A 19,403-nucleotide genomic window follows, 5' to 3' on the forward strand; every position below is an offset into this window, starting at 1 on the left:
TTTATCGTTACATTCTGCATTGCCCATAATACTAAAATGAAGGCGTATGCTAAAGGAGTAGATATTTGAAAGACGATTATGAGATAGGTTATGGGTGACTTGACTGTAAGGTTGAGCAAAAGCAAGGATTAAAATGTGTTGCTTTGTTCGACAAAAGCAGCAGTGCTCCAGCGAGGGCTGGTGCTAGCAGAAAAGCAGGGAGGACTGCCAGAATTCCCTCAGCTTTGGTGACATCTGGGACAGTGGTGGCATGTCACTTAAACCAGTTCAATGAGGATCAGGGAAAACGAGCTAAAGCATTCTTAAAAATAAATTTGGCTGCACATACTCTTTGGCGTGTCATCACCACAGAACTCAGGAAGCAAGCAGCCACCTTCTGAGGCAGGGTTTCTTTTGACTCGCTGAATGGCTTTCATCCTGTTCCCAGAACTTGACCTACATAAAGTTACTGCTCCTCTGTTTCTGTCCTTAAATGCTTCTGCAGCGGGTGTATTCGGACAAGGACCATCCTATAAATGGTTGGATCGCATCCTTTTTTCTCAGTCTGTGTGTAAGCCCTGAGTATGGCTATGGGCAGGAGTTGCCAGATTACAGCCAGCAGGGCAGACCTGAATGCATGCAGCTGGGAGGTGTTTTTAAGGAAGCTTTGTTAACATTTCTCCCCTGTGCTTCCTGTGTCTGGGTGAGAAGATATAAACAGAGAAGATATCAACGCCCTGAACACTTAGGCTTTATTTGAGACTATTCCTTGAGAATTGCTTGTAACGCTGCACGACAGCAGGAATTTAATAACGTGTGCGCTGCACTAAGGGAAGCAAGTCCCTCAGGCCTAACTGCAGCCGCTCCACTCCCTGCACGACGACCACCGTGTGCTCACAGGAGGGTAAGGCTAATCGCCGCCGCCCGCCCCTCAGGGCCGCCCCGAGGCGTTCCCGTCGCCGTCCCCGTCCCGCCCCGGAAGGCCGGCGGCCCCCGCGGCACGGAGCGGCCCCCTGGCGGCGGCGGGGCGGCCTGAGGAAAGGGCGGCGAGACTCCCCCCCAGTCCCGTGGGGCCGCCATGCTGTTCCGCTTCGGCGTGGTGCTGCCCGGCCGCATGGCGGAGGGCGACGGCGCGGTGCTGGTGGCCGGCTCGCGGCCGGAGCTGGGCCAGTGGGACCCGCAGCGCGCCGTGCCCATGAAGCCGGCGCGGGCGGCGGCGGCGCTGTCGGCGCAGGAGCCGGCGCTGTGGCTGGGGGAGGTGCTGCTGCCCGGCGAGGAGGCCGCCAGCCCTTTCTGGTACAAGTTCCTGCGGCGGCAGGGCGGCCGCCTGCTCTGGGAAGGTAACGCTGAGCTGCGCTATCGTGAGGGCCTTTGGGGGCTGGTTAGCTTTACCATCGGAATTACAGAAAAAAAAAAATTAGGGAAAAGCTCTGTCACGTCTTTTCCAGTCCCTTTGCTGTTTCAGTTTCACCGCGCATCTCCCCTGCGTTGTCAAATGCTGAGTAAGTTCAGTGTTCAGGTGACGTGAGGCTCCGTGAGCTGGTTTAGTAGGCCTCATTTAAATACTACGCCTAAAATAACCTGCAGAGCTCCCAGTTTGCCTCTTGTCGCTAAGGAAAGGATCAGACCTGGTGAACGAAGGACAGATGACCCGAGAGTTCATGACTTGCATAACATAAAATAGTTTTACAGTCCATGCACAGAAGTGGCACATTATAAAGCTGTTTCTTTTCATCCATTTTAAGGACACGTACCATGCTTTCAAACTTTTATATGGCCAGTCTGCCATATAAACTTAAACATGGATATCGTCATAACTACCACATTTGTTCTGTGAAAATACTGTTTACGTCATGAAGTACTACTTACGTCATGTCATAGCAAATGTTTTATTTGTAGTTACAATAAACGGTACATTCTGCCTGTTTTAACCATGTTTTTCTTTTGCAGACGTGCAGGAAAAGTGAATTTATGAAATAAAAATCTTTGCATCTGTCCAAGGAAGCAGAATTGGGTATTTTTTTTGAAGGTGCTGAGTTCTACATAACATGTCAGTGATATTGGTGTGGAGAAAGTTCTTCGCCACTCAGGATATAGAAATAATAATTAAAAAAAAAAAAAGGTGTTCCAGTCTTTAAAGAACCTGTAATTGTAAGGTACAAGTTACTATCCAGTTCAGAGTAATGTTCCCTTGGGGACATACCTGGGAGTGCCTTTAGTACGTGTAGTAGATTGTCAAAACAGAGTATTCTTATTACTCAGTAGTACTATTGATCCAGTTTTAGGATTAACCTGTGTGGAATTTTGTGTCATTGTACATGCTCAGCAGTTTGAGTTTACAGGTTAGCTAGAATGATAGAAGATAAACTGGAATATCATCCAAATGCAGAGGTTTTTTTTAGTTAGTCACTCATATTAATCCCTTTTTTTCCTAAGTTGTTATTTACAAAAAAGAGCTATATTTGCCTAAATCCTGAAATCTATTGTTATTCATAGCTCCCATGAAGGGAGTTTAAGAATGTTTTTCTATTTAATAAAATAAAAAAAATTGCAAGATATTGTTTGTCATTTTTTCTAATGATTTTATTGAGCTATAGTTGAAGAAAGACATCTATAAAAAAAAACACTTTTTTGATAAGTAAATGCTGTGCTTTCTATGTTTAGTATGCTATGTGTTCAGAATGAAGATGTGCTTTGGGAGACACTTAGCAGTTACAAAACATCTGCAAGAAAGAAGACCTGGGCATGAGGGATAGAGGAAGGTGCAGAATGACACTTGCTCTAAATTTATAAGTTGAGGCATTCATGTATAACCAGAGAAACTCTTGACCAGTTATGAATGTCAGAGGTTTACATATTTTGGATGTGAAATAATACAAAACTTGACAAAGTGTTGTATTTAAGAAAATTACTTTCATTTTTTTATTAATATACTTTGCATAAGAATTCCACTGCAAATTATGCATGTTATTTTTACAACCCTACAGCATATGTTGCATCATATATTTTGAGTTTAGCTCATCCTCACAACATTCAGCGTGATGGGGAAACTGAAAAAGACAATGAGGATTTGTTTCCGTGGACTGGAAGAGTCAAAGTCTCAGGCTTTTGGGTTTTGCCAAATGGTCTGATAGGAAGCCTTTGGATCAGGCTTGGGTTGCAGGAGGGTTGCTGGCTTGCCATCTGTGTCTTGCGGGAGCTAGTTTCCCTCTGTAGGAGAATGGGGTGGGAGAGGAGACTTGTGCCCCCAGAGGGTCAGATGCTTACCTCTGCTGGTGCAGACTGTCCCAGGGTGATGATGCTGGTCTGCATCAAGGGCCTCTAAAGCTGTTGGGCTCTTCTGTCTCAAATCACGATCCCTGCATGCGCTGTGGTCCAAATAAGGTTTCTTTGGGAATGGTACTTTGCTTACCTGCTGTGAGTCCAGATGAAAGGCCTGAAATTCAGAAGGATTTTGAACTATGCCACAGTATTTGTGGAAAACCGGTTGATGGTAATGAGCCTCAGAATCTGGGAAGAGTTTTACCCAATAAAAAAAGAAAGGAATGTATGTAATATCTTTTTTTTTTTTTTTTTTTTTTTAAACTATATCCTGCATAGCTTTCTGTACTCTGCTTTTGATGTAGATTCTTCAGAACTGGGTTTATGCATTTCTCAGTTTGGAAAGTACAAGTATATTGTGCCTGATGTCAAAACTAAATAAATACAAGATGGAGCTTATGCTTGCATTTATTCTTGTGAGTTTATGCCTGAACACCTACCATGCTTTTTGTTTGTTTGTTTGTTTGTTTTTTCTTTATCTCTGGTCTAAATAAACTATGCAAGGTATAGGTACTATGTAAAATACAATGTTCCATAAAAGAACGGACAAAATGCCAAGGGTATGCCCCAAACTGTGTTTTGATATGATCAAATTCAATCTCCTGACACACTTTCACATAAGCATTGGTTTGAGACAGGGGGTGCTTGCTTGAAGCTTTGTAAATGATAGAGTCATGCCAGTTAAAAGCTTAGAACCTAGGTGCTAGCAATTTGTGAATGTGAGCAGAGCCTTATTCCTTACCAGAAAAAAGTCAATTCTGGAGAGGAGAGAAAAGGAAATGTCTTGTTTGAATTCACTTGTAACTATTGTTCTCTGGGGTTTCTTGGAGGCCCCAAGCAAACAATACAACGCAGTTCAATTTAGAAACAACTATGCTGCACAGCCTCTGACTCCCTGTGTTGACCTTCCAATGTTTCCAGCTCATGCAAGCTTGTTAGTTACAGTGTAAGCCCTCTGTTGGATGATGTATGCTTCTCATAATAGTTCAAAAGGACTGGTAAAGTTAGGGTGTAATAATATTTTTCATAATATTTTAACAGAACTAGTGGAAATATTAACCAGAACTAAAATTTGCTCCTAACTTTCAAGTATCAACCACCTGATTGGCTGAAAACATCGGCGATCCTAAGGTACATCAAAACTTTCAACTCAAGTAACAATTAGAGCAGTTTGCACATTTTGCTGTGCATGTGTCCTGGTTTTCTTCTGTGGTTTACATGCAGCCATCCAGGAGTGGCAGCTTTCTGCTTCTCTTGTCTGTATGAGAAAAAGAAACAGGTATGTGACAGTGGGCTCTTATTCTCCACTGGATGTTAAGAAGAGCTGAGTTTTTCCCCATGTTGCATGAATTGGTTTACCTACTTTTTTCAGTGGTACATCAAGAGCTTTTTGCATGCAAATAGGAAAAGGAGCTACTAGGAGCTTTGATCACTGTCCTCCAGGTAACTACATCGTAGCTATGCCTCAGGGATTACTGGGTGCAGGGAGGATGGGGTGCTGTGGCTTTGGGGGGAAGCCTGCGGGTGTGGGTCCCTGCTGTCCCTGTTCACATCTGGCTGCAGGGTGCTGTGCCCAGTCCTGCTTGTAGTGCAGTTCGGACCATCTGGATGAACCAGTTATGTCTCCTGATCCACCAGACTACAGGGATTGTGGCTTTGTTGCCTGTCTCTTGACAGCGGCCACTCGCTTTCTAGATAAAGTGCTTCTAAAGAACATTTTGCCCTTAGATCTTCCTGGCTGGATCTGCCCGCCCGGAGGTTGGTGCTGCAGGGGCTGAATTAGATGTCCTAGGGTAAGTAAGGCCTACAACACTGCATCTGAGCTGTGCAGAGCTGGAGAAGATAGGGGCTATTGGTATTTTCCTGGAAATGGCAGAGTTCTTCATGGAAGCTCTTCTTAAAGTTTAGTCCAGCTGCGTACAAAAGCAGGGTGAGCAACTTTTTTTTTTTTTTTAATAGGTGTTCATTTTTAATGTGGCAACCGAAACCAGTCTTACCTCTTGGCCTTGACTGTGTAGAACAAGAATACTTGCTGATTTTAACGGGGTGATGTTTTAAAGGCAGCAAGGGAAGTTAATACCTAGTTGCCATTCAAGTTCAAGAGACTGTAACAGAATAAAAAAAAATTAGGGCTAAACTGTAGTGGGATAAGGCTTCGTAAAACCAAGGTGATTCTAGAGAAGTACAATTTAATGCAACATTAATTTTTCTGTAACTGACATGCACCTCTTTTCTTTCTTTCCCAAAGCTAATCTACAGATCCACAAATTACATAGAATTTCTATTACTGAACAAACAATTAAAAAACACAAAACGAGAGGATAACATTTCTTCAGTCTTTTTAAAAGAACTATTTTATGTAGCATTATTCCCACTGGGTGTCGCCATTTTACTTGTGTATAGCCAGCGACTGCTTAGCTTCATGCAACTGCTTACAAATTTCATCAGTATTTAGCGTAATCTGTTCCGCTTTTGAAAATAATATAGGGTTTTACTTCCCCACCCCAACCTCATTTTTAAGTAGGTAATGTCTGAGAAGGAACATAAAGTGCAATTGGGTTTTGATAGTTGAATAATTATGTATAATATGCTTTTTGTTCATCCAAGGCTATTGCTTCCTGAACAATGCTAGATCCCCTAGCACCTTTTAGGTGTGAGGAAACTTGTTATGAGTAAAAGAGAATAATTTTGGAATCTGCTACTCAATCCCTCTTTAATGAATGGAGAGGAGTACAATAGCTCTTGTTATTTTGTTATTCAACCCTTTCAAGACATACTTATCGTAGATTACAGTCATCATAGATGATTGGTAACAAGTTTTTTTGTTCCATCCTATCTGTATGTCAACATTAATCAACTTGTACTGAGCAGACGTATGAACCAATGCAGAGTTGCCCAAGAAAGTGCAAAATTAAAAGAATAAAAATAAGTATGTGCACATGCATTTCTCTGGATTTGGCAGGTATGTGTAATTTACTACCCAGAGGGATAATCAGAGGCCAGCTTTGGCTGCCGTGAAAGGCTGATAAACATTTGTGCTTATAGTGATGAAGTTACAATAAATGTATCATTTAACAAATGCCTTATTTACCATTATTGCCATCATCCACTTCACTCCCTGCCCTCACTCCCAAGGGACAGCAGCATGCAATACGGGTCAAGAATTTATTTTCAATGGTGAGAAACATCGAGCAGTAATAAGTAACTGGCATGAGCCTTTGGTTACGATTTTGCCATGGCTACTATCCTGATGTAGCTTTTTTCCTGCCTATAATTTAGTGATCTTTTCTGGTATGGTCAAAAGTAACAATCGGTAATATACAGTACAATGCTGTAGAGAGTTTCGAAGCAGTAAGACTGTGTTACATTATGCATTTTATTATCAGGCATTTTTCTATCATCTGCATTTTCTTTATACTTATTTCCACCATCTGTCTAAGAAGAACCTTTGTTTTCATGAGCCGAATTCCCTTTGAGTTGCTTTTCTCTGGCTTAATCTACATCTGACTGGACATTTGGCTAAAAATTATGACTATAGTAGCAGCTCCCACTGAGAAACACCTGTGCCTAAGCAGACCTAGAGAGAGAAATAAAGCAGGTGTTTTTGCGAGTTGCCTTTGAAAATTCCTATTTTCTCATCTGTGGTTTAAAAAAAAAAAAAAAAAGGCCTTGTTGATTAGCAGCTGAAGAGGGCTTTCTTGTAAACCATTTACTTCTAATTCTGGCATAATTAAAATCTATGAAAAGAATGCTTTTAGAATTAGACTAATAGGCTAAAAAATCGTGAATTCAGTCTGGATTTTAATAGATTTAGAACTTATTTCCCAGGTTATGCATATTAGTCCTACAACACTACAACATGAGAATTTGAAGCAGTCTGCTTTAAATCTGACAGAAAATTAATGTGCAATGAAATAGTCTTTTGCTTTTTGGATATTTCTTTGGGGCTAGCAAATGCAAGGAAACTTTTCTGGAAATAAAACCAGTCATGAACAAGAAGTTAGTGAACTAAGTGTGGCGTTACAATTTTGTCTCAACTATTTAAGTAATTATTTAAATAATTCAATAAATTTGCTTACTGTTTTCTGAATCTAATGGGAAGGCAGTTTATTGACAGCAGAAAAATACATTAAAAAGCAGGGTAAGTGTACTTTTAAGCCTGCAAGTAATGATTACTACATGACATACAGAATTCAAATGTGTTATCTGGCAGTATTTGTCAGAGAGGTAAAAACAAAGGCCAGCTGTGTAGGAGCTTTGCTTAGACTTTGGAAAGGTGGGACTCCCGTCTAAGGGTCTGTTGCAGCCTCTGAATGCCAGAATACGTGACCTAGTGAGGGAAATTTCTGCCTCCCATATCTCCGTTTTTTAACAATCAATAGCATTTCAGTCTTGGTGAGATTGAGACAGGTCTTATTTCCAGACATGAAAGATTGAATTTCATTCTAACAGGCAGCAGGGAGGCTTTCATGGCAGTCTGATGTAAAGGGTGAGTAAATTTGAATATTTTGAGTGTAGTGGTGGAAGTCCAGTTATAACCATGTCTGATAATAACACCTTGAAGAATCACATTCAGATAACTATAGGAATGAGGTCCAAACCAGAACTTGAGGACTTCCTCTGTTGTAATGTAGGCATGAAAGATAAAGAAGCTAGCGCATACTTAGGCTTTTAATTTCTTCATTTCAGAGGGTTTTTATACGTATCCTTTAGTTCCTGTTCTTTTTTTTTTTTTTTTAAAATCTTTTATTCCTTTTTTCCATTTCCTTATCCTCAGAATGTTCATAGAGCTTATGATGTTATTAAACTCTTCCAGGGGAATTTCTAAGTGTGATCTCAAGATATTCATTTACCTTGTTTAAAGGACCTAGTTTAATATTTCAAATTATTTCAATTGTGCCAAAATGAGTCTGTGTGTTGGCAGACTGTTGGATCATATTTTTTTAATCTCTGTGGTACAACTGCAGTAAAACAGTATCTGAAGGTTCTTCTTTGTATTCTGTTACTGTATGTGGTTAGTTCAAATCTCAGAAGATCCTCTTCTGGTCCCTGTTGATCTTCTTCTAGTCCTTGATCTTTGGACATATTTTTCTTACGTATATGTTCATCTGTTTTTCCTTTGTTTTGTTCTTGTCTTAGTCTTTTGCCAGTCCCATTTTTCAGTTATGTGAAGGTCTTTGGTTTTAATCTTTGTTTTTTTCTTTGTACAGCCAGCTTCCTTAGCATGCCACTTTGATCATCCTTCATATGCATTAAACTAGGAGCCATATGTGCAGTCATGCAGATTTTGAAAGAGCACTCTGTAAAGCTTGAACTGTAGGCATGACTGCTGATTGCTTTGTTCTTGAGCAATTCCCTAGATCAGTGGATTCCACTGAGGAAGTATCAGCAGTAGAAAGAGCAACAAGTAGGTTACAAAAGCAGTGGGATTTGTTAATTTAACCTCTAGAAAATTATTTTTCATTTCTCTGTCAGATAAGCATTTTTGCTCTGAGTGTCACAAATATAGAATTTAAACAAAATCATTCTGGACCTTATTGAAGGAAAAGAATGCTACCCTATCATTTAAACTAGGTCCTGTATCTTCTAATAAACTGTTCCAAATTCTTCATGTACTTTAATTAGGAAACTCCACACAATCGTTTAACAAGAGGATGTTCAGATGTTTAACTCACTGCTTTTCACGACTAAATTATATGTGTCTTCAAATGATGTGCATACTTGCCTCCCCAAAATAAACAAATAAACTATTTTTTTGCCACTTGGAAAAAAATCAATAAAAACAAGATTAAGAAAAATATTAATTTAGAAGTGGCTTGGGCTATAAAAACATGCCCTTCCTGTTGTGTGTTGTCCTTTCTCAAAGTGCATATGTGCTTGCTTGCTTTTCCCCAAAGATGAACTGTAGAAAATGGATTTTACGTGGGTTTTTTTTTTTTTTTTTTTTTTTTTTTTTTTTTTGCTTTACTACTGTCTCCAGGAAAAGGAAAGATGAAATGCCATTAAAATTCTCCCAAATATTTGAAGATCCGTAATGTTTTCTTGACTTCAAATATTAAAATTCCTCTCAAATAATTGTTTATATCCTGTAAAAAGTGCCTGTAAGCCTACCCAGTGGTCTGGTGCTGTGTGCTCTGAGCAACGTGTGAGAAAACGGCATTTAGTTCTGAGACCCGTGCTCTTCTCTTGTAAATGCTGCTGAGGGGATGCACAGCTACTTTGCCTGAGCAGAACATTTAAATGAGAGCTGTGATGAATTCCTGCTCTTGGAGACTGATCGAATCGTGGGGAGTTTATTCAAATTATCTCGGTCTTTGTACAATGTTTGCTTAAGCTTGGAGAGACTAGCCAGTGTAAGGGGACTGATGTATTTATGCACCAAAGGGTGTCTTTTGGTGAGAGCCTGCCTTGCATCTCACATAGGGATTTTGCAGTATGCCCTTATGCTCAGCTTTAAGCTGCTTCCCTCCAAATGGAGTGAAATCTAGAATGCCCAGCTTGTAACTGGGATGCAAAGTCCTCCATATGCTCAGTTTCCACACTGGACTGGCCAGTGGTGCAGACCTTATTGCTGGTAAAGATGTGATATGCACCTGCGGTCCTGGAAGCATATTGGATTGCAGCAAATTTAGAGCTTCAGGTACAGAGATCAAATCTCAGCAGTAGACCTTCAGTTTTGGTAACTTAGTTTATGAAATGCTTCGTGTATTTGAGAAACAAGTAAATAATACATTGTGCTGAGCATAACATTTCTGTGTGGAATGCTGCTGACTGACTTCGTGAGGTCACTTAGAAGATCCAGTGGGGATCCAAGCCCAAGTGGAGTGGGAAGTTGGTGTGGATATGAGCAGCTTCAGCCGTAAGGAGACATGTCTGGACTCTGCACACATGCAGTCTCATGGCACTTCTTTCTGCCCTGGGCACTTTTCTTTCTGGTGCTTGAGCAGAAGGTAAGAAATTAGAAAGGGCACCAAGACATTTCCAATGCACTGAGAAGACTTGGATTCTGCTGAGCTTGGTCCTACTGCCTTCATCATGGTCTGTTTCCTCCCAGACTAACCAACCATAGCACTCAGACAGCCCTGGACTAGAGAGAGAGGGATGAGGTGATGTTCTTTCATCTGCGGTGCTGCTGGTCACTGCCTGTAGCTAGTACCCTGCCCAACTCCCTCTGCTAGGCATGAGAAAGTCCCCTGCTTCAATGATTCAAATCCAGAAAATAATTTGCTTGGCCTATAATGGCAAGGAAGGGGAGAGTAATTGTTTCACATAGTGTACCAAATTTTCATCCTGCCTCTGACAGCTGTTTTGTTCTTGGCACAAACTCTTCCTGTGCTTCTGAGAAGTCTTGAGCTGGGTCTTTGGAGTCAGAGGGATGGAGTCAAGGAACTCTACCACAAATTAGGTGCAAGGAGCTTGCTCCATCAGGGGCTAAGGTGCCACTAAGGCATGATTGCCTGGACGTACTAAGTGTATGTCCATGAAGTTGCATCATGAGGTTGATGCAAAGGGAACTCACGAGGAAAGGTTTATAAAGATAGGGTTACAAAAGAAAGAGCTGAAGATTGCCTAGTTAATGATTTCTGCTCATGCCTCAAGCAGCGCCCATTTTTGTAGCTGTATGTGCTCTGCAAATATATAACAGAAAATTTAAGTGATCCTATTTGTTTTCTATTTAAAACATTGTTTATGATCAGTTAACTTAAATAAAAGCTGGTTTAATTGGCTGACTTTTATTTTTGTGTAAAATGACTCTGAAAGATAAAAGTTAAGAAAATTCATTCTTTAGCTGTTTTATAGCAGCTCTAAATTATAGATGAGTTCTGCATTAGTCTTGCAAACTTGTCATGTGGCTCTACATCTAAAACTGTTTCCTTGCATTGTTATTTTATAGCAACCAAAAAAAAATAGTTTTCCTCTGACAGGCTCTGCTAGAAGAAGCATGATGTAAACTGATACAACTGTTTTCACTTAAAAAAAATAATAAAAGTTTCTATAATGCATCTTGTGAAGCAAGTGGTGGCACGAAGCACTTGTGTGGGAAGATATTATCTGGGAAGTAGGATCTTTTGGATATTACCTGGGTAGTGAAATCACAATCATTTGTGGTAAATGCCTTCATTTATAACTCTTGCAAGAGACTAAGAACTCTTAGTATTCAGTATCCTAAACAATTCAGTATGATCATTTTTTTCCTTCTTCATAGCAGTATTTTTTAGATATGATAGCCCTATTTGTCTCTGAAATCATCTCACTCTATTTGTTTTTGTATTCGTATACGTTCTGTTGCACAGACGTCATATTTCAGTAAGAGGGGTGTTAATTCATAGACCAGTATAGAATATAAGGAGAAGTAAAGAGCTGTGTAATTCTCATGAAAAATGTTATGAATGCAAGCTGTTATTGTTTACTTGAGTATTAAAATGAAAACGGAAACATTGGGATGCTCATTTGACTGTAGGCCACAGCAGGAATGTGAGGTTGAGTGGTTCAGAAAAATCAACAGTGATAAATAACAGTTAGAGGAGGAAGCTTTTAAGAATGAGATTTGACAAAACCTGTTTGAGGGAACAAATGAAGCAAATGCCTAGTGGCAATTTACTTTTGGCCTCACTTGCATGCATGTTGTAGGCTAGATAAGGAAATGAATGATGGTGGAGATGGAAAGATTACAAGGCAAGGAGGTTACTGCTATTTAAGAGAACAGATGATAGTGAAGAAAGGGAAAAAAAAAAGAGCTAATAGTTAAAGCTAAGGGAGTACGATGGGCAGTAGAACTGGTGGATGGCAGAAGTACATTCACCTCAAGCTGAAGCAGCTGGAAATGGGCAAATACAAGGTATGGAGTGGTGCAGTTGTGATCGCAAGCATGAAGCTTCAGACTTGCTTGTCTTGTAGGACCTACTAGCACCTTGGGGAAAGGAGAAATTAAGCAGGAGGGAGAGAACATGGTTTGATTGCAAAAGTTGATGCAGAAACCTTGGTGGAAGAGGAGGAACAAGTGCGAGCAATGCACGGGGAGGATACCCCATGGGGCTGGCAGCCTGTGCCCACCCCAGCTAGGAGCAGGGCACCTGGGGACAGGTCAGGCAACGATGTGAGCCTGTGGGTGGGTGAGGGTCAGGATCAGACCCAGCCTTGTGATGGCTGGGCAGGGCCGTGGTGATGTGCATTGCTACACAGCTGTCAGAGTATAAAGCAGGGAAGGCAAGGTGTATTATTTGTGGCTGTAAAGATTTTGGTGAATGCATGAAGTCAGTTAAGTGGTGTAAACATTCATAGGTTTTGTTGCACTGTTGTATTTGTTGAAGTAAACCACTTTCTTCAAATACTGTTTAAACATGGTAAAGAATGTGTAAGCAATTAGAAATGTAAGATAAAAATAAAGTGATAAGACTGATTGTTTCAGGAGCTATATACTGATACCGCTCACCTTATTTATCAAAAGCTGTGCCATACCATTGCATATGATACATAATGGCTCAGCACTATCGAAAGAGAAACTAGTTTTCTGCCTCATATTTTCTTTTTCTTTTTGGTAAATAATAATATTCACAATTATGGTAAAATGTGCTGCGTTTCATCTGGCAATAAGGAGTTTGTTTCAGCTTTACTATTAAATATTAGTCTTATACTCTAATCATTGCATTTCAAATCTCCTAAAATGCTATTCTCTGGGAAATTTTCCCTAAATGCGATGCTTGGAAGCTGGTCATGCATTTATGTGCAGTGTGAAATCAAAGACATTCCTTCAGGCATCATTTTACTCAGAAATGTTCTAACATTATTAATAATGTATAAACGTAACAGGTTTACATTAAAAGCAAGCCTTAGACTAGGTCACTTCTGATCTGCACAATAATTCCTGCATAGCAATTAGTATTACAATAAGTTTGTAAAAACAGAGGAGAAAGAATATTCATGTACTGAGTTTTTGGAGGCTAGATAACCTTTCCATTACTGCCATAACCCTGTTCACTTCAAACTGCTCACTCTGGCATGGTATTAAAAATTAGTTGCCTGTAATAAAGCTCAAACTATTGATATAAGAGAAGTTGAAGGTGTAATGGATATTAGGTAGTGCATAGCTGTAACAAAAGTTTCTTACTTTACACAAGGCCACGTAAGGCAAGAGTGCTTGCTCAGTATTGCAGATGTACCAGTCTCTCTCAGGGTCACTTTGGACAATTTTCCTGTGTGCGAAGAGGCTTTGTAAGTGTGACATATGCATCTAAAGAGCACAAAGCAATCTTTTATTGGTTAAAGGCAGGATGTAATGAGCTCCTAGGCTAGGCATTAGTATGCTGTCAATCCCCAGTACGACACTTGAAGAGTCTTTGCTGGCCAGATAGTTGCAGATCAGATGGAGGAGAGCCAGTCTTCACTGCTCCTTCAAACAAGTCTTCATTGCTGCTGGGTTGCTGTTTTCCACCTGCTTACTTTGCTTCTTTGGGATTTTATGTCATTCCACATCGGTGTTTTTCCTCTTGAATCCATGGCTGGTCATTCCAGCATCAACAGTCCTACCTTTGCTTGCAGTTGTATCTTTCTTGTCTCGCATGGCTGTACTCTATACTTTCTCCAAGGTCTGTCTCATAGCTTAGCAATTTCCTTAGAAGTCTGAGGGAAGGTTAAGCAGCTGTGCCTTGGATCATGGAAAGCTGAACCCCGGAGAGGGAGGTCACACAGCACAAACATTAAACATAAAGGTCAAATATTATCAGACATCAAATGAGGAATTTAAATGAAATTAATTATTCTTGAAATTGCAAGTGCCATGGTTCATGATTTGGGATACTTATACAGATTTAATGTTTCTTTAAGTCATTTGCAACAAGTGATTGAAATGCTGTATTTTTTTTTTTTGGGGGGGGGGGGGGGGGGGCAGTTCTGCTCTTCCAGTTATTTCAGGTGTAAAGCGTATGTTCTAGAAATGTAGTCTGAACAGGTAGCAAACACCACTCCTTGCCTTAAATACTCAGTTTACAGCACCTGCAGATCATTTGGAAGATTTTCTGGATACGCAGACTGCAGTTGTCCTTTCTTCTGTTCTAGGTAATGGGCCCCATCATGATCGAAGTTGTGTTTACAATGAGAGCAACATAGTCGATGGAGTTTACTGCCTCCCAATAACACACTGGATTGAAGTCTCTGGACATACTGATGAGATGAAACATACAACTGACTTCTATTTTAATATTGCAGGACATCAGGCTATCCATTACTCCAGGTAAAACACAAGTCCATGCCTTGGCCAGTGTCAAGTATTCAAACAGAAAATCAGTATGATATCAGCAAACTTTGAATTAGAAGTGGCGAATGGCAATATGCACGCAAAAGTTCCCCAGAAAAGCTGAACAAAAATTAAACACCTCTTTGCAATTAAATGTCTTTTTTTTTTTTTTTTTTTCTCGATAATAAGGAGAGTTTTGGAGTTCAAGGATACCTGCATTCTATGTTGCATCACATATGAAAATGCTTATCAGTAATTTATGGATAAAATTATGAGGAACTCTTATTTACAAGTGTTTGTCAATATGCATCTATACCCATGTATAACCAATATATTTGTGCTTGGGATTATTTTAATGAAGTACATAATTTGGGGAAACAAAAAGAATATATTCCTGGACCAGAACTTTAGGGCATTGTGTTATTGCTTATTTGTGGAAACAATGGCAATTAGTGACAGCTCTTATAGATGACTTCTGCTTCTTAAACATAATGAATGCATTCCCTTTAAAAAGAAAAGAAAAGAAAAGAAAAGAAAAGAAAAGAAAAGAAAAGAAAAGAAAAGAAAAGAAAAGAAAAGAAAAGAAAAGAAAAGAAAAGAAAAGAAAAGAAAAGAAAAGAAAAGAAAAGAAAAAAGAGAAAAAAGAGAAAAGGAGGTAAAATTTAATTAAGTCTTAAAATGCATTTATTTCCCTGGGGTTCTGTTGAGTCTAACTGATTCCTGCTGCTTTTTGTGTCTAGAAGACCTCTGTAAACTTGGGTTCCTGTAATTGTAGCTCATCTTTGTAGTGCTGGGTTCAAGAAGTGCTACTAGAGCCACTGCTGCTTTGTGAGGGAAAGCAGAATAAGAAGATACAGATACCTCCAAAGCCTGCACTGAAAATGAGTCTGACTGAATTAGGAACCAGTAAGACTTAAAGTGAAGATGGTATGCATCCTTCAGGGCTGTACATAAAGCAGAGGCTGTGTTTAGAGCGGCAGGCTTGGCACTGGTGGCTAACTGTGCACTGAGGACTTGGGGACCATTTGTAACTTTGCCCTTGTCTCCAGCTGTGGATGTGACAACAAGTTTGTTGATTGATAATGGTTACATCAATACTGGCAACCCTGATATGCCATGTGCAGCTGATGTTGCTTACAGAACAGTTAATGATCCTAAAAGAATATTTATTTTTTGAAAAAAAAAAATCAGATGTTTATACTTTCATTGGGTCTTAGCATTCCTTTGTGTGAATTTCTCCAGATTACCCTTTCGGCTACTCCAGCCTCACTCTTGTCTCCTTCTTCTACTGTTTTATCTGAGCCCTTATGCAGTGTAGGAAGCAGAATTGTTTTTTTCTCATGAGAGTTGCAGTGTATGACAGAAAGATTTTCTTTTCTTGGTGTCTTCTGGAATATTACAGATTCATAAATAGTGTCAGGCATATGTGGGTATTCATGTGACTTTGTACCATTTCCCAGAGACTTCCTCAAGCTATATAATACTCCTGACAGATTGTTATCTGTATCTTAAACATCCATTTCCAGCATCCTATCAGAGAAAAGATCTTGTTTCCTCCAAAGCAGAAACTTGTCAATCCCAAATAATCTTCACTTGGCAGAGGGAGTTTGTGAGAAAGAGGAACAGCTGTCAGAAAGAGAATATTTAAACACCAAAGGCTAACTTATCTTTCTTTCCAGAGGCAGCAGTGATCCATTTAATACTGCCTTATCTGCATGACTATATGTTTCCAAGATGAGGTAAAAAGCTGCAGATTCCACTAAAGAATATTTGGATAAAATTTTCTGTGTTGCATAGTCAGTTCCAGATGAGGATCTCCTCCGTTCCCATCTCTCATACCTTCACTGCAAGGAAGCCTTATATGCACGTCTTCAGTAATTCTTATCTCATTTTTTGAAGCTGTATTAAGTAAGCATACCCCGTAACAGCGCTGTCATGTAATTATTAATACTTTGAAGATATGCACCCTTAAATGATTTTTCAGTTGTTAACAGCTGGGGGCAGATTCACCCTTCCACTGGTTATTAACAAAGCAGCCCAAAGCTACTGGCTAGTTGAGATTTTTTTTTTCTTTTTCTTTTTTTTCCAGTTAAAGTGAGCTAATGAAAATGCCGTTATTTTTTATGGATTTATTGATTTGGAAGACTGCTGTGGACATTAGTATCAACAAAAACAAAAAAACCCAACAACACACAAACAAGCAAAAGCTAAGAAGCAGTCCCTCTGTCTTTACAGCTGAAAGCTTAGTTTATGGTCTGGTCTAGTTCCCCAGCTGAGATTACATTTGCCCATGTTGTAAAGCAGCGGTACCACAGGGAGCTTTAGGAGCACGGATTCTGAGTACTGCCACTAGCTATAAGAGCTGAAAAGAACAGTGGCACCTGGAAAGAAGTTATTTATTGGGGAAAACTTGTGATGTGCCTGTTCTCTACATTGGTGCTGATCTGTTACAGTTAATAGGATTGCCAGGTGCAAATCAGCTAGAGAGGAAAGATTTTCTCTGACAAAATGGCCTCCTACGTGAGCTGGTGAAATGATTTTACTTGTCATCTGTCTAATCACAATGATTAAAAGCAGTTGCTGCTGTTAACTGTTTCTTCTTAAAACATGTGCTTAAATTTTAAATGGGTTGTAGTGATATGAGATGTTGCCAAAAGTCGTTCTGAATAATTTTGAGGATGACAGTGATGCTTTGAGGAATCTTTTTTTTTTTGATTGTTTGTTTTTTATTCAGCGTATATGTATTCATTCATAAATCAGTGAACTTTTTAGACTTACAGGTTGCAGAATATGTGGTGCATTTTTTAACCATACTAGGATTTTAATTATTTTTTAAGTGTGAAATGGAGTTCACCTGCAGCTAGAGTCATGACTGATACTTCTGTAATGTTAGTGTTCACTTTTTTTTTTTGAAATGTAGCGACACACCTCACTTAAATCTGATTCAGAAAAAGAAAAAAAAAAACAGTCCATTTCTCTTTTGTGTTAGGTATTACTGTAATAAGATGCCTTAAATTGCGGAAGAGTTCATTTAGGACACAGTAATTTTCCAAAGCAAAGAAGAGTTATTTCATCTTTTCTGTGAGAAGATGGTTTCAAAAAGTCTGTAAATGTGGGTCACTTTAACTCTGTATCAGTTCCATTTGTGAAAGGTGGAACATCATAATTCAAAAGTGTTATCTGACTGAATATTTATTAATATTCTTCTGCAGTTCTCAGATGAACAGCTCTGTGTAAGGATAAAGAGGGAGTGACACCTGAAATTTCAAAATCCTTAAATAATATGTTGGAGACAGTGATGCTTGATGACAGAATTAGGTAATAGAGGAACGCATATCACTGAGAGCAAGGGCCATCTAGTTACAGTTTTCTATTTTCAGACTGTTGTTAGGTCCCCAGATCCATATTTACCATCCTCCCACCTCTGGGAAGTACTAGAGGCAAAAGAAAGGTCAGCATTTATCAGCAGAATACTGCTTTAATGCCTCAAGAAGCTAAACAAGAAGCATCTGGATTTCGCCTTGGGTTATACCTCATTCACTCGCATATCTAAATTGAGATTTTAGTGCAGATCAGGGGTACACATTTTATGTGGCTCTCCTGACCATCCCCACTTTCCACAGTTTACTTCTTATTGCAGAGCAGTCTAAGAGTGAACAATCCTTTTAGTGAATTTGAGTGATATCTTGTCAGATAAAGCTAAACTACAGTTTAGTAATTCTCCTGTGAAGAAATGAGTGTTTACTTGATTGATATGAATCTTTAGTTTGGGTGGAAGACAAGAATCTGGTTGGGTATGTTTTGCTTGAGGCTCACTGGAGAAAAGAAAACTTCATTTAACTTAACTGGATTGCATTTATTGCTGTTTGAGTGTTGCAACAATGTTGGTATTGATGAATTTAAAGGTATACTTAAAAGACATTTGTGGTAGGACTGGGTTTGAGGCTAAGTACTAACTTTGGATATCTATATAGAGCAGTTCAACTCACTGGTGACTAGGTGTCTACTTTAGAGTGAATTGAAGGGCTGAATAGATCTCCAAACTACACCGACTATGCTGATGAGATCTTTATTGATTTATAATGATACTTTAAACATCCGATTCTCGTGTCCGATTCTGTTGCTTGAAATTTGATGTCTAGTGTTATTTGAGATGATCTAGACTTTACTGTCTGGCCTTCAGCTGCTGCACTACAGGAACACAGTTCATGATAGCTCTTTGGTTATATCTGTGAGGCCCACACAGATGATCCAGATGCTCTAGGACATCTCAGATCTTAGGAAAGCTGCAATTAGGCAATGCTGTTTCTGAAAACACCCACATTTGTAGATACTCAGGGCTAAGTGTTGTTGTCTTGATATTGTACCCCAACTCTAGCCTACATTAATGAGTAATGTCCATCTCAGTTCAGTATGAAGTCAGAATTACCTTTGAATTTTGCAACTGGAAAAATACAAGAGAGGGCTTTTATTTATTTTTACTCTTTAACTGGAGCAGAATTTCATTTCTGGTTTAACTGTTTTTTAATTCATTAAAAAATAAAATACCCTTCTGTTTAAAGTGTCATTCTAAAGCAATTTTTTTAATTACTGAACTTTGTATATACATATATAGAAGCTTTAAAGGGGAAGCTGTCATTCAAAAAAGAGAAAAAAAAAACAACTAGAGTTCAGTGAACTATTCTACTGTAGTAGAAAGCTGAACTAATACTTTATGCCTACATTCAGAATTAAGAGAAGAGGTGATGATATCTACTGAGATTACCAAAATTAACATTAAAAGCTGAGAGCTAGCTGTCCCCTGTGCCTAGTGAAGGCTTGTGGTAAAAATATTAGAGAAAAGAATAAGAACTAATGAGTTCCAGATCAA

At 39.3% G+C, this 19,403-nt stretch overlaps 1 protein-coding gene across 2 annotated transcripts in view; it reads left to right on the forward strand.

Annotated features, from left to right (window-relative positions):
* The first annotated feature begins 963 nt into the window (after positions 1-963).
* EPM2A (EPM2A glucan phosphatase, laforin) overlaps positions 964-19,403 on the forward strand; it is a 43,304-nt gene continuing 24,864 nt past the window's right edge. Inside the window, exons 1-2 of one of the 2 annotated variants that reach the window (XM_040554379.1) lie at positions 964-1,319; positions 14,356-14,530. In XM_040554379.1, coding sequence (XP_040410313.1) covers positions 1,058-1,319; positions 14,356-14,530 — 437 coding nt within the window. In that variant the 5' untranslated portion in view covers positions 964-1,057. The remainder of the gene's footprint in view (positions 1,320-14,355; positions 14,531-19,403) is intronic. The other variant, XM_040554378.1, reaches the window with a different exon arrangement.

This window comes from Cygnus olor, chromosome 3 (assembly GCF_009769625.2).
Source record: "Cygnus olor isolate bCygOlo1 chromosome 3, bCygOlo1.pri.v2, whole genome shotgun sequence".
Taxonomy (NCBI): domain Eukaryota; kingdom Metazoa; phylum Chordata; class Aves; order Anseriformes; family Anatidae; genus Cygnus; species Cygnus olor.